This window comes from Chiloscyllium plagiosum, unplaced genomic scaffold, assembly GCF_037043375.1.
Source record: "Chiloscyllium plagiosum isolate Xiang-an unplaced genomic scaffold, Cpla_swu_hap1 HiC_scaffold_12, whole genome shotgun sequence".
Lineage (NCBI taxonomy): Eukaryota > Metazoa > Chordata > Chondrichthyes > Orectolobiformes > Hemiscylliidae > Chiloscyllium > Chiloscyllium plagiosum.
Window position 1 is genome coordinate 86,607,338 of NW_028270150.1, and position 15,576 is coordinate 86,622,913.

Below are 15,576 nucleotides of genomic sequence, written 5' to 3' on the forward strand. Positions count from 1 at the left end.
TTTTTTTCAGGAGCTTTGAATTATGTTGGTTTGACTGAGGCTGCCTAAGCTAGCCATGTCAGTAAGTTACATGTGAATCATGACCAAGACAATAGATTGCTACCAGTTGTCCATATATTTTCCAACTCATTCACTCAAATTAAGTCATTCTTGGTCTCAAGGAAAAGTTGATTAAGAAGACGAGTTCTTATATTGTGGAATCTGTTACTTCCTTTTGGATTGTGATTTTTCTGCCTTGAATTGTGTTACATTTCGATTTGCTCCTTGCTCAACTGACATGTTGAGAAGTTCATTTCTCCTGGTTCGTTCAAATGTGTAACACTCAATCTTCTCTTTGGGGGAAACTGTCCGAGTACTTACAAGACGGAACCCTTCTCTTAATAAAGTATCAACAAGTAATCCCAGTACATTGCTGCCATTGATAAGCTTTCTTTGATCAGGCTGAATGGACACATATCTGAAATAAATTATATCATGATTTATTAATTATTGTTGAAGGACTTAATAGTCATTAATCATACATTTATCTATTGAATTCAGAACAAAACTGCTTAAGAAGATGACAAACAGGAAAAGGTGGAGACCATTCAGCCCTTAATGCCCATTCTGCAGTTCAACAAGGTCATGACTGAACATGTACTTCATCAATTCTTTTTATACCATCCTGATATTTTTAATATATAGAAATCTATCAGTCACAGTCTGAAACATTGTCAATTACTGAGTCTCCACAGCCTTCTGAGGCAGAGAAATCCAAAGATTCAGCAATCTCTAATTGTAGACATACCTCCTATTTTCAGACATAAATGGCCTGCCCCTTATCAAGAGTGTATGTTCCGGACCTAAACCAACGAGGAAAAGTATTCATCTTGTACCTAACCTGTCAAGCTCTGTAAGACTATTTTATGTTTGAATGAGATCAGTTCTTAACTCTTGTAGAAAATATGGACCCAGTCTGTTTAATATTTCCTCATATGACAGCCCCTCAATCCCAGAATTTAGTTTGATGAATCTTTGTTACTCTGCCTCCATGGTAAGTGCATCTTTCTTCGCAGAGACCAAAGCTGCACATAATCCTCAATATGTGTTTTCACTAAGGCACTGTATAATTGCATTAAAACATCTTTATTCCATTCCTGAAATTTCTTAAAATAAAGGGCAGTCTAGTTAATTGCTTTCTGTACCTGCATGTTGACTTTCAGTGACTCATGAACAAGGACACCCACGTTCCTTTGAAGTTCAACTCTTCCCAGACTCCCACTTTTTAGGAAAGATTATGTGTTTCCTTTTTTCTCGCCGAAATGAATAATCTCACATTTCTCCACATTGCAATCCATCTGCCAAGTTTTTTGCCCACTCATTTAGCTTCTTCAGAGTATTGAAAGAGATGGCTGTAGGGACAGGAGGTGCATCTGTGTTCACCTTCCAAAATTGTCTTGCATTCCCACAAGAAAAGCTATAAACCTGCCTGTGCTCAAGATCTCATCACAAAGATTTGCATAAGCAGGAAACTAAAAACAATAAGTTTAACGTTCTTGGCAACTCCCAATGATGGAAATTTCAAAAAAGTATTACAATTTAAATTTTTCCTATGTTTTATTTGAATAATGTCCTCTACCTTCGAATTTTTCATAGTTGTGCTGAACTGTAATATTTCAAATGTCACATCTGGCCTTGCTTTGGTGCCCAGCCAATTCAGATGTCTAATTAGGCTTCGCAAGTCCTCTATGTCAGTTTTGGAAGCCACTGCATCTTCTTCTGACTATGACTTTGACCAACAGCAATGAGACCAACCTTTTCCAAATAAGATTGCTGATGCACAGTAACAATCAATTCATTCTGCCTGATTTCCAATCCACTGTATTTAAAACGCCCAGAAACCTGACTTCTGATTTGAATTCTCTTTAAGCCCGTTTCTGGCAATGTTCTAAATTTCATGCTCTTATGACACAAAAAAATAATCCACGTACAGTATAATGATGCCTGAAAGCTGCCCCTTATCATGCCAGTAAAACATGGTAGGGTCATCTTTTAACAACACAATTTTAATAAGACAGACCTTACTGAGATGTACCAAATTCTAGAGGCATCATTTAGGCCATGACCATGTTTTTTTTTAAAAAACGCTGTACCCACTGTATTTGGTGCTTTTAGTGGATAAAGAAACACATCCCTCTTAATTTGATCTCCCTGCAGAAATGCATCTTCAATATAAATTGGTCTACACTTGCAAGCATTTGTTGCTACTAAAGCCAAAATTAATTTTAAAATTGCTTTGTCTGCTGTCAGTTAATCTATTCATATCATTGTCTCCCATCCCTTCTAGTCCCTATTTTTCTGGAAGCAAGTTAATGTCAAATAAAGCAGCAAGGGTCCATGGAATGGATCTTTGGGAGAAAGTGAGGGTGTAGTGATTGTAATGAGGTTAGCCAGGCTGGACATCACAGAATTTGAGTTCCCTAATTGCAGCTGTTAGCCTGGTCCAATCAGGTAGATGTGGCTGACATAAAATGATGAATATCAGGAATATTGAGCCCTGAATACCTGACTCAGTGAAGAGGCAATGCTATTGTCAAAGTCTATTTCATTTGTAAATAAAGGGTAATTGGTGATGGGATGCTGGACTCTGAAGATTTATTTCAGTGGAGATGAGAGTGAAGTACAATCCTAAAGAAACTCACTTGCAGCAGTTTTGAAGTTGGGAGAAAGCATCTTCTTAATCAAGCCTCTGTTTGGGAAGTGTTGACTTATTCGATCCTGCTGTCAAGGCCTGAACTCAGTATTCTTTTTTCTGTGCAAAGAACATTTTGGCAGATGAAAAATGACGAATAATTCTGACAGCCTGTGGAGCTTCAGCTTTTTCGGTCATTGGGAGTCTTAACTTTTCTTGAGGCACCAGATAATAAAATGTTTCAAGAATTAATTGACATAGTTAAGGAATATTATGACCCCAGCCTCCTGACATCCTGAGATGCTACTACTCTTATTGCAATTTGAAAACAGGGAGTCTGTATTGGGGTTTTTGACTAGGTTAGGATGACTGGAAGAGACCTGCAAATTTGGTTTAAACCTAAATGAGATACTTAGAAACCATCGAGTATGCAGGATTAATCATGTGACTGCAAAAACACCTACGAGCTGAAGTTCAATTGGACTTAAACCAGATACTACAACTGGCTTTATCAGTGGAAAATGTGGCAAGTGGAATACATGAGTTGCAAGGTATTCAAATGGAAGTGAATACCCTCACCAGTCTCCCTGTGCTTGGGAAACACCGCTCGAGTGCAGGCATCAGCATAGCCTCATTCAGGAAATATCCTGATAAGAGTAACTCGATTGGCCAACCGCAAACAATGGGTCAATTCACCTTTGTGGGGGTTTTAAGCAAACAGTAAACTGTCACTGCCTTTTTTACCCCAACCTGCACCCATAAATGGAGCAGTTTAGAACAACAAATAGGGCTACAGTTCCGGCTCAGTGAGGTAGCATGCTAGTGGATATGGTACTGAGAGCTAGTCCAGACCTGAAGCCTGCCTTGTGCTGAAAGAGCTGAATTTAGCTGGGGCAAGGATTGAGATCAGGACAGGCTAAGGGAGAGTAGTGTCCCCCAGGTTCTCGGGTCTATCTAATGTGGAGACCTTGTTTGTGCTTGTTAAGGTTAATGGCAGTGTTGTGATGGAGCCATTTTGCTCTCAGCATCATCCAACATTACCCAACACTAAGGGTAATGACTAGATCATCTGTTTTCAGTGATGTTCCTTGATAGATGTATTTTATCTCGGACTTCAAAAGATCTCCCCTGTTTTCCTGAAAGGTGGTATTGGAGGCCTTGCAGCCCTCCCTCAATATTGTGCTGACCCTGTCGGTGTGGATGTAATTTTCAGCTCCCAGGAGTCTTGACCTATCTTGTTCATAGACAGGGCTGTTACCAATTTAGCTACAGCCGACACTTGAACAGAGGCAGCTGAGGCGTGCCATGTGTGAGAGAGTGATTTCAGAGGAGCCAATTCTGGAACTGCCCGAGGACGACAGCTGAGTGAAGCTTTGCAAGCGGACAGCAAATAGCCACCAACTGGATGAAGTGAATTCCTCTGTGAACAGCCAGTGGTAACAAGGCTACAAATTGAGAAAGAATGAGAAGACCTGAGAAGGTGTCAGTGAGAGTCCCAGTGGTTACTCTCAAGTGCCTTGACGTTGCTAAACAGCATTAGGCTTTTAGTTTTGTTCTGTGCACCAGCTGTTCTCTCGCATGTTAAAAGTGAAGGGCAGCTCACATTTTTCTGTGCACAGGCTGGTGTGTCGCACATTAAAAGACAAGGACAGCTCACCAGGATTAAGTAAGGACTGGATCGGTTACATGGAGCAGGAGCTTGTGCAGATGGTGTTTGGAGTGATCAGAGGGAGGGATTAAGGATTTATACTTCCCCCTTCCCTGGATGGAACATGATCTATTGCAGCCCATGGGTCAGCTTGTGATCGCATTGATTTGGAAAGCAGCCATTGTCATGGTTTGAGAAAGAGGTGGAGCAGAGTGTGGGTTGGAGGTGGAGACAAGTACTTACTGTGTTTACAAAGCAGCTTTGTGTGACCTTGCTAGGTCAGCACTTTTAATTTCTGTTAACCTATGCATAAGTATGAGCTGAGCCCCTGACCCAGAGGCTGTTGCAGAGATCTTTCTTCACTCAGAGATCACACTTCACCCCTTCTGTTTACAGAAATGCCTCAGCTTGTGTTCAGATTGCAGTCTTAGAAAGTGTCTGAGAGGACTGGCATGGTGCCCCAGTGGTTAGCACTGCTGCCTCACAGTGCCAGAGTCCTGGGTTTGATGAGAAAGTGAGGTCTGCAGATGCTGGAGATCAGAGCTGAAAATGTGTTGCTGGAAAAGCGCAGCAGGTCAGGCAGCATCCAGGGAACAGGAGAATCGCGTTTCGGGCATAAGCCCTTCTTCAGGAAACGTCGATTCTCCTATTCCCTGGATGCTGCCTGACCTGCTGCGCTTTTCCAGCAACACATTTTCAGCTCCTGGGTTTGATTCCAGCCTGGAGTGACTTTCTGTGTGGAATTTGCACATTCTCCCCATGTCTGTGAGGGTTTTCTCCAGGTGCTCTGATTTCCTCCCACATGTCCAATGATGTGCAGGTTAGGTGGATTAGCCATGAGAAATGTGGGGTTACAGGAAAAGGGTGGAGTGCTGTTCAGAGGTTGGGTGCAGACTTGATGGGCTGAATGGCCTTTTCTCACACTGTTGGGATTGTATGATTCTATGAACCAGAGCATAAGATTTTTGTGATGTTGACACTGTCACATTGTTTGAAGAGAGAATGACTTGCATTTGTCTAGCACTTTCTGCAATCTCAGGTCATTACATTCCATAGCCAGTGAGATACTTTCTGAAGCATACACTCTGTTGTAAGGTACAAAATGCAGCAGCCCATATGGATACAGCAAATAAGTTTGAGACAGTCTCTTTGAGGAGTTTTGAGAAGTAGAAAAATTCACCAGGGGAAGAAGTTTGATTTTAGAATTTGTGCCTTGGAATCTTTTCTAGTACCTTGGTTTAAAATTTCAGCCAAAAGCTGGCACCTCCTACAGTGCAGCATGTAGCTCGCAGGTATGTTCTCATCTCTGACCTGCTGCCTACTTCCAAATGACACACTGCAAGACTTCTAAGAGAGTGATATTGATAGTCTTGTGATCCAACAATAGTGGCAAGTTGAATAATGTTTCACCTAACTTTGTGCATCGTAGTCATTGAATACTCCAGTGCACCTGCAATGACAGACAACACATTCTGGTCTGGCAGTTCAATAATTTCTTCAATGCACGGTGCTGGAAGAGAGCCTCCGATCATGGAGAAAGGGGTGGAAAATAGGGAGCTACCCCGGTCATTCTCTCATCAGCCAGTCAATATTCTGTCAATTTCCAGACAATGAGTTGGCAGAGACAGAGAGATTGAATACAATTTTTTTTAAGAAAGATAATCACTTGTTCATGGTCCTTGACAGGATGCTTTTAACAATTTTTTAAACTAATAGATTTAACTAATAAAGATAAGCAAGGATAATGCTGTAGTGCAGTACTGAGGGAGTGCTGCACTGATAGAGATACAAGGTTCTTCAGTGGGATGTTCAGCTGACACCATGCCTGCTCTTTCAAGTTGGCCTGCAAAATGTGAAGCGAGAGGCTGTCTCAATGTCTAAAACTGAACCCTCAAGGGAAAGCTGGGTTTCCCCCACTTCATCCCACAGTTGGGAAAGACACTGCTTCCAGTTTGTGGAAGGGTGAGGCGGAGCCCTCTGGAAGAAGTAAACACATCGAGGGAGCACTCAGAAAGACAGGACACGAGGAAGCTCAGAGGAAGAGAAGGATCATGCGATGCTTGTCCACAAATCCCTGAAGGACAGGTTAATAGGGTGCTTAGGAAAACAGATGGAGCCTTTATTAGTCAATGCGTAGATTATACGAACAAGCTGTGCAGAATTTTGGTTAGGCCACAGCTAGAGTATTGTGTGCAGATCTGGCCCCCACACTATAGGAAGGATTTGATTGTATGCAGTGGGTGCAAAGGAGCTTCACCAGGATGTTGCCAGAGTGGAGCCTTTCAACGATGAAGAGAGGCTGGATAAGCTCAGGTTGTTTTCCTTGGAGCAGGGAAGGTTGGAGGTGAACCTGATAGATGTGTATAAGATTACAAGGAGCGGGTGAATAGAAAGCAGCTGTTACTCTTAGTTGAAGGGTCAGCAACAAGGGGCAATGATTATAAAGTGAACAGCAGGAGGTTTAGAGGGTATTTCAGGAGAAGAAATTTCACCCAGAGGGTGGTATGAATCTGGAATGTACTACCCAAGAGGGAAATTGAGTACTTGGATGGGCACTTGACCAGGGGAGCAACTTGGGTTTTAGAATTAATGCCTTGGAATCTTGTATAGTAGCTTGGTTTAAAATTTCACCCAAAATCTGGCACCTCCTACAGTGCAGCACATCAGCTTGGAGATAGCTCCCCCTAGAAAAGACTGTCTCAAGGTTATTTGCTGTACATGTATGAGCTGCTGCATATTGTACCTTACAACAGAGTCCATGCTTCAGAAAGTATCTCATTGGCAATGGAATATAACAGTCTGAGATTGCAGAGGGTGCTAGACATATGCAAGTCATTCTCTCTTCAAACAATGGGATAGTGTCATAATATTCAAGACTGAGGGAAACAAGTGTCGATTTAGTGTAGTTTTGGAGGTATAGACTCAATGGTACAAAGGGACTCTTCTATACTGTGCAATTCTAAATGCAAAGAAATTCTCCCAACATCATTAAGAGACTACCCCTGCCCTCTTAAAAAAATTCAAAGACTGCCTCCACTGCTTCTTGAGGAAGAGAGTTTCAAAGATTTGTAATCCCCTCCTAAACGAAATTCTCCTGGTCTCTGTCCTAATTGGGCAAACTGCTGATTATTAAATAATGATTGCTCAGTGTCCCATCAAAGAGAATGCCCTCTCCACATCTACCCCATCAAGGTGACTCTTATACTTCAAAACTCCAGCCAACATAAGCCTAAGAGCCTCAACAATTTCTTGTAAGACAGCCATCCAGCTCAGGCATTAGCCTGCTAGAGCTTATCAGAACGGCCTCTGACATCTTCCTCAAGTAAGTTGACCAAGCCTGAATAACTGAAGCATAACCTCCTAACTTTTATACTCATTGCCCCTCTGATAAACCATGTATTCCTTCAGCTTTCCCAGTTACTTACATTTCCAGCCTTTTGTGATTCACGCACAAGGACCAAAATTGGAGGTATAGTGGACACCTTAGAGCACAACGGGATCTTGATCAGATGGGCTAATGGGCCAAGGAGTGGCAGATGGAGTTGAATTTAGATAAATGTGAGGTGCTGCATTTTGGAAAGGCCAAATCAGGGCAAGACTTGTACACTTAATGGTAAGGTCCTAGTGAGTGTTGCTGAACAAGGAGAACTTGAAGTGCAGGTTCATAGTTCCTTGCAAGTAGAGTCATAGGTAGATAGGATAGTGATGGGGGAGTTTGGTATGCTTTCCCTTATTGGTCAGTGCATTGAGTATAGGAGTTGGGAGATCATGTTGAGGCTGTACAGGACATTGGTTGGGCCACTTTTGGAATACTGCGTTCAATTCTGGTCTCCCTGCTATAAAATTTGAAAGTGTTCAGAAAAGATTTACAAAGATGCCAGGGTTGGAGAGGCTGAATAAACTGGAGCTATTTTCCCTGGAGTGTCAGAGGCTAAGGGAGGATCTTATAGAGGTTCATAAAATCATGAGGGGCATGGATAGGGTGGTTGGCAAGGTCTTTTCCCCAGGGTAGGGGAGTTCAAAACTAGAGGGCATAGGTTTAAGGTGAGAGGGGAAAGATTTAAAAGAAACCTAAAGGACAACTCTTTCATGCAGAGGGTGGGACAGCGAAGAAGGTTACCTCAGAGTACAAAGGGATCTTGATCAGAGGGCTAATGGGCCGAGGACTGGCAGATGGAGTTTAGTTTAGATAACTTTGAGGTGCTGCACTTTGGAAAGGCAAATCAGGGCAGGACATATACACTTAATGGTAAGGTCCTGGGGAGTGTTGCTGAACAAAGACACACTGGGATGCAGGTTCTTCCACTCCTTGAAAGTGGAGTCATTGATAGGATAGTGAAGAAGGCTTTAGGTATGCTTTCCTTTGTTGGTCAGACAATTGAATATGGGTGTTGGGAGATCATGTTGTGGCTGTACAGGACATGGGTTAGGCCCTTTTTGGAATATTTTGTGCAATTCTGGTCTCCCTCCTATAGGAAGGATGTTGTGAAACTTGAAAGGGTTCAGAAAAAATTTACAAGGATGTTGCCAGGATTGAAGGATTTGAGCTCTTGGGAGAGACTAAATAGGGTGGGGCTATTTTCCTTGAAATGTTGGAGAAGGGACCCAATGGGCAACTTTTTCATGCAGTAGGTAATGCGTGTATGCAATGAACTGCCAGAGGAAATGGTGGAGGCTGGTACAATTACAACATTTAACAGGCATCTGGATGGGTATATGAATAGGAAGGGATTAGAGGGATATGGGCCAGGTGCTGGCAAATGGGATTAGATTAATGTAGGAAACGAGTTGGACCAAAGGGTCTGTTTCCATGCTGTACATCTCTATGGTGCCCAGATCCTTCTGACTGTCAGAGATCTGCATTCTCTCCCCATTTGGATCATTTATTTTATTCCTTCTATTAAAATTAACAATTCTACACTTTCCGATATTATATTCCATTTGTCGCATCTTTGTCCACTCACTTAATACAAGTCGGTCCTAGTATAATGCACGTTTCTTCAGCAGGAATTGGCTTATATGTGAATGAAGAATTTCAGCCATTATTTGTAGAATGCAAGCTTTTCTTACCTGTATTGACTATAATGTGTTTCCGACCCCATTTGTTTAAATGGCGTGGCTATGGTGCAATTTTCTTATAACTCGAGGTTGCACAAGAACGGAACAATCACATTATATCAGAACCGACTGTATATCATCCTTATGTCATCACCACAGCTTACTTCCCTATCTATCTTTGCATCATAAGCAGATTTATTAGCCAAACTTTTGGTCCCTTCATCCAAATAATTTATATAAACTGGAAAAAGTTGAGGTTCCAGCACAGACCCCCGTGGCACACCTTTTGTTACCTCATTCCAATCAGAAGATGACCCACGCCAATATACTGCCCTTGAAATGTAAACTGTGCGATGTCTGTCTTAATTTGTGAACATTCTTTATTGCAAGTTTAGGTTTTGTGGTTTCTGAACTAGTAACTGGTAAGTTTTCTATGTGCTGAATGTGGATAATTAACTTGGAAATGTTTCTGCAGCCATGGTGATTTCTTGTAAATCGACTTTTGAGACCTGGCTTTAGAGTAACAGGGTGTTTATGTGTTACTAATGGACTTATAATTCAGTAAGATAAATAATGGGGTCTCAAGGTTTGTTAGAGTCTTCAGAAATGTCTTTCTAACCCTAAGGTATTCTGCAAAGCTTTGACAAGGTGACTTTTGCACTAGAATTTTTACTTTAAGGTTTGGGCATTCTTTGGATTAGGACAAGTGTATGGAGCAGTGCTCCTGAGAAGGGAAAACTATTGAAAGACTAGATTTTCTTGTAATGAGAAGTTACTGTTAGTCCAAGACCAGAATCGTTGGGATAAAATGCTGAAAAGGTTACTTAAAGCAGATCACGTTTAAGCAGATGTATAATCACTCCAGCGAGAAACTATCTATAGTTCTAGTCTAAAAGTTGAAGTCACAGATGACTTAAATCTCAATAAGGTGACAGATGTAACAATTCTGATGCGAGTATTGTATGAGTGGTGCTTCAGTGTACTGTTCCAGGAGTGTATTTTGGGTACAGTACAAAAGCTGTTTTGTTTTAATTTATGAAAGAGCACTTTGAGATTAATGAGATTATACTTTTCCGCTGCAATCAAAATCTTTGAATCTGTATTATAATTAGATGGTTTGGTTTATTGTTCTTCACCTTCGTTTCTCTTGTTCATAAACTTCTGTTTTATTGTTAACAATATCTGCAGCATTACATGCTTAAGCATTACATGCTTTGTTAAAACCAAAACAAATTAATATATGATCTATCAAGCCAGGTTCCTGCCTTGGATCTGACATGTCCAGAACTAACATTAGCTGGGATCCACCATGAGCTTTTATTATCTGTAATAACCTTTGGATGTAGCAGATTTCGGATGCAATGATACACGAAGGTCCCATCTGCCCTCTCTGGTGGATGTCATTCTCCAACTCAAAAGGGGGACTGTTAACAGAGCAGTTTTTAATTATTCATTATAGATGTGGGCATTGCTAGCTGTGTCTGCATTTATTGCTCATCTCTAGTTGCCCTTGAAGAGGTAGAGAATAGCTGCAGTCCTTGTGCGGTAGGTAGACCCACAATAATGCTACGGAAGGAGCTCCAGGATTTTGACTCAGAGACACAGCAATATATTTGCAAGTCAGGATTGTGATTGGTTAGAGGAGAATTTAAGAGTAGTAGTGTTCCCATGTGTCTGCTGCCCTTGACCTTCTGAAAAAACATGGTGATCTGTTGGAAGGCAGTATCTAAGAAATCTTGGTGATTTTCTGTAGTGCATCTTGAAGATGGTAACATTGCTACTGTTGAGCATTAGTCACAGAAGGAGTGGACTTTTGCAGATGTAGTGCCAATTAAGCATGTTGGATAATATTAAGCTTCTAAAGTGTTATTGCAGCTGCATTCATCCAGGGAAATGAAAAGTATTCCCTCATACTCCTTGTGCCTCTTAGATGGCAAATAGGCTATGGGAAGTCAGAAGGTGAGTTACTGTCTGCAGGATTCCTAGACTCTGATCTGCTCCTGTAGACTCTATACTTACATGGTTAGTGCCATTCCATTTCTCAACAAACTCCTGGTCCCATCCTTATGACTTTGAAACAACTAATCTCTCAATCACAGCACAGAAGACCCATCATGTCTGCACATATGGCTTAGCATGCCACCTCAGGCAGTTCAAATAAACCATATGTCAATGTTCTATGTTATCCCCATTCCTTTGCACAGTATTTTTATCCAAATAGTCGTCTAGTATCTTGTTGATTGCCTCAGTTGAACCTGCTGCATCACACTTCCAGACAATAGGTTCTATACCCTAACTAAATTAAAAATGTTTCTTTTTCTCATGTTCCCTTCTTTAGAAAATTGCCTTAAAGCTATCCTTTTCATTTTTGTTTGGTTTACAATTGGGAACAATTTCTCCCTATCTATTCTATACAGCCCTCCAAAGATGATTGTGAACATGAGTATCCTTTAGTTGGAAGGAACCTTATAAGGAACTGACATCATCCTCACCAGTGTGTCTGCCACAGATACATCTGACCATGACAGAATTTGTCAAAGTGCCCGCAACACGTCCTTTCAGAGAAGAAGCTCCACCCTCATACTGAGAATATTTTACACCATGGTGTGTGGCAGTATCCATGTTGTAAAGTATCTGGTCAATTATGATCCCCAGTGATGATAATGCTATTGCATGTTAAGAGATTATGGTTAGACTCCCTTTTGTTACAGATGGCCATATGTGTGTTGTAAATGGTGGGAGACACTATGTTTATGTCGAATCTGTGCAGAGCATCCCAAACTGTAGTGCAGCTAAATTATTACTTTTGAAACACTCTTGGTATGACAAGTTAACCTATAGAAGAGGAAGTCACCTCCCTGAACCTATGAATTAAAACTGGTTTAACATTTTATGCCAATTAGCGTGAAGAAGCTCAAAAGACAAAGCATAAGATAGCAAAACTATGAATTTTAGTTTTGATGTGTACTCAAAATTAGCTTGCATAAGTTTGTACATAACAGTTTAATTGCATTGAACTGAAATCCAGAAGTAAAATGATATGCATTTATATGGCACATCTCGTGTAGATAAAAACTGGATCAGTTAGCTGACACCTCATGAGATACTATATTTGATGTAGGGGATGGGCAAATAAAAACAATGGAGAATTTCTTTGTCCATTTGTATTATATTATCACTGAATTTGATCACATACAAAACTAACAGAAATGGACCTAATTGCTATTGAAACCAATTGGAAGTAGATTTGAACATTCTTAAGCTTTCATTAATATAGTGTGGCCGACAACAAGGTAGCTAAAGCTATATACACTATATACACCAAATATTATTGTCATGCATTCCTCGAAATCAAGACTCAACCCGGAACCAAAGGCACAAAAGAAATTTGCCAATGAATTGCTAACTTATAATTCTACAACTTTAACTTCAAAAAATTCCCATACATATGCAAGAGGATACAGAAAGAGACAAGAAACAAATATTTCAGGTGGGAAGGAACAATCAAGACAGTGAAGCACAGTTCTTGCACCACTCTGGATTACAGGCACTGATTAGTTGTTTTCTTCCGATTCCTTTGGATTCTGATGAGGACACGAGGTTGTGCACACACTGATTCCCAATCTTTAATTTACTAAAAGTCTCTAAAGATGGTTTCCCCTTTTCGTTTCAAGAAGGGAATTTGCAGAGTGGCCAGCTGTTCAGTACTTTATTGTATTTCTCCACTCACAGAAGGTGTAAAGATGGGTTTACCCTTTCACAAGCTGAATGTTTAAGTTCTGTTTTTATTCACTAGGGTGCATGAGCGTAGCTGGCTGGTCTAGCTTTTATTGCCCTCCTCTTGTTGCCCTTGAGAAGGTAGTGGTGAGTTGCCTTCTTGAACTGCTGCAGTCCACGTAGGTAGACCCACAATGCTGCCCTGAAGACACACTCATGGAGCCGAGGTGCCTAGCATATTCCGCCACTGTTTGAATACGGCAAGCTTGTTGACAGAGCGCAAAATCAATACCAGTAGCTATTGTTTTAAAAAAATTGTAACATCCTCTACAGTCCCTTGGTTTAAAGTCACATCTTTCCCTATTGTTCAGAGCACAGTCTAAGCAATTAAAGTGGTCTTTATCAGATCTAGTTATCCATATTTGGGTAAGTCCGCATTGCGTTTTGCTGGAGGTAACCCTCAAACATAACCGTCAAACATAAATTTCAAAATTAAAAATCAGATGCACAGCTGGTTTCTTAGGAACAATAACTAAATTCGTCTATGAAATGTTACACCTGCCCCGTACTATTTTAAGCAAATTTTCCGAAGTGCCCTGGCCAACATATTGAACGCTCCATCAATGTCAGTTTTCAAATTCAAGTCTTATGGGCTGGTGTGGCACAGTGGTAGTGTCCCTTTATCTGAAGGTCCGGGTTCAAGTTCTACCTGTTCCAGGGGTGTGCAATTACATGTCTGAACTGGTTGATTAAAAAAAATGATAACTAGTACCATTACCACTATTCTTTTCGTGACAACTTGCTACGTAAAGAAATACAAACATAGGTACTTCCTGTAAACATTAACTCATTTCAAAATAACTTAATTGGGGGTAAATTGCTTTGGGATTAAATGAGGTAGTGAAAGATATGATCAGGTGTTCTTTCCTGCGTGATCTGAAATATTGGAAGAGGGTGTTTGGGGAAATGGGCTTTACCTTGTCGAGAACTCGTCCCCAGCCGAATAGTCGGTTCCACATTGGAAAACCAGATCGTGGTGGGAAGGTCTCTGCAATGGAATCGAAACCAAGGATCTGTGAGCTGAGAAGGAGGGGTTCCAGTTCTGACTGGGTTGCTCAGCAGACACTGTAATGCGACCGGCTAATGTTTCAATTGTACTGTTGCAAGAACAGAAGACTCGGAAATAAGAGTAGGTTTCCTGGAGGGAGAACCTCACCTCCAGAATCTCAAGCCTCTGCTTCAGCCGATCCTGGTTGATGAGATCAATCAGGGAGGGCAGGTCGTAGAAATCTGCCTCCCTCACCAGCCTGTCATGATCCGAGAATCCGGGAGGAAGAATGAGCTGGCGGGTCCGCAGGAAGTCCAGGATGTATCGAAATAAACTACCGTCCCTGTCTACGAAAAGATGTCCGTTGACCACTCGGAAGTCAGGGTCGCCTCCTTCCAGCACGCGTGCCAATTTCGAGTCCTGATATCTCTTAAGCGTGGCAGCAAAGGTAGTGAACTTCATGCCACCAACGCTCAGAAAGACTACCTCTCCTTTACTCATTGTTGTGGCTTTTTGGCTATTTCAACCCTATTCCCGATGGCCCTATTTCTCCCTCCTGAGTGCACGGTTTTGACACCCCAGCACCGAAAGCCACAATCTTCGTGACTGGATTCGTTTCCAAGCAACTCGACTGTACACATACCCGGCAATGGTGTCCAGGAAATGTTACTGCGAGGTATCCCAACAAACAGGAACAATGAAGGGTCATAGGGGACTCGAAACGTTAACTCTGTTTCCCTCGCCACACCTGCTGAGTTTCTCCAGTATTCTCTTTTCATATCAACTAATATCACCTCTCCTCGGCTTTCATGATTGATTTGTTTAAGTGAGATGTGACATACCCAACCCTTACAAAACTGTGTTCTTCAGCAATAGATTTTATAGCTAGAAGAATACAAAGATTAGGATATCAACCAGGGAAAAGTTCAATGACTGGACAACAGTTTTTTTTTCTTGTGTATTTTTGATTAATTGAAAATCACACACCAGGTTATAGTCCAACAGGTTTATTTGAAATCACAAGCTTTCAAAGCAATGTTCCTTCCTCAGTTGCAGTGAGAGAGGGCACATCAACACATAGTTTAGAGGAAGGGAGATCAAAGCCAAGGGTGTGTTTCTGGAAAAGCACAGCAGGTCAGGCAGCATTCGAGGAGCAGGAGAATCGATGTTTCATGCCAGAGCTCCTCATTCCTGATGAAGGGCTCTAGCCCAAAAGGTCAATTCTCCTGCTCCTAGGATGCTGCCTGACCTGCTGTACTTTTCCAGCAACACACTCTGACTCTGATCTGTAGACCTCACTTTCTTCCAGAGAAATCAAAGCATCATACAACTGGTGTAAGTGGAGTAAACAAACCAAAAATGGTTGATTGAGACCTCTGTTAGAAAGGATTGACTAAGATGCAAATTCAGGATCTGTTTGAAGTCACTGCCCGA

At 41.5% G+C, this 15,576-nt stretch overlaps 1 protein-coding gene across 1 annotated transcript; it reads right to left on the reverse strand.

The window, feature by feature from the left end:
• LOC122555484 (putative potassium channel regulatory protein) lies at positions 1 to 14,643 on the reverse strand. Its single transcript, XM_043701510.2, has 2 exons — positions 14,072 to 14,643; positions 1 to 457 (listed from the first exon to the last, which is right to left on the reverse strand). Exons 1-2 carry the CDS (start codon positions 14,641 to 14,643, stop codon positions 205 to 207), a joined length of 825 nt encoding a protein of 274 aa, XP_043557445.1. The 3' UTR covers positions 1 to 204.
• Positions 14,644 to 15,576: the final 933 nt, after the last annotated feature.

Excerpts from the sequence above, each read along its gene's own strand:
- LOC122555484 (XM_043701510.2), bottom strand. The coding sequence starts at position 14,643 with ATGAGTAAAGGAGAGGTAGTCTTTCTGAGCGTTGGTGGCATGAAGTTC. Across the intron at positions 458-14,071 it reads GGGGACGAGTTCTCGACAAG|ATATGTGTCCATTCAGCCTG; the intron begins GTAAAGCCCATT and ends AATTTATTTCAG.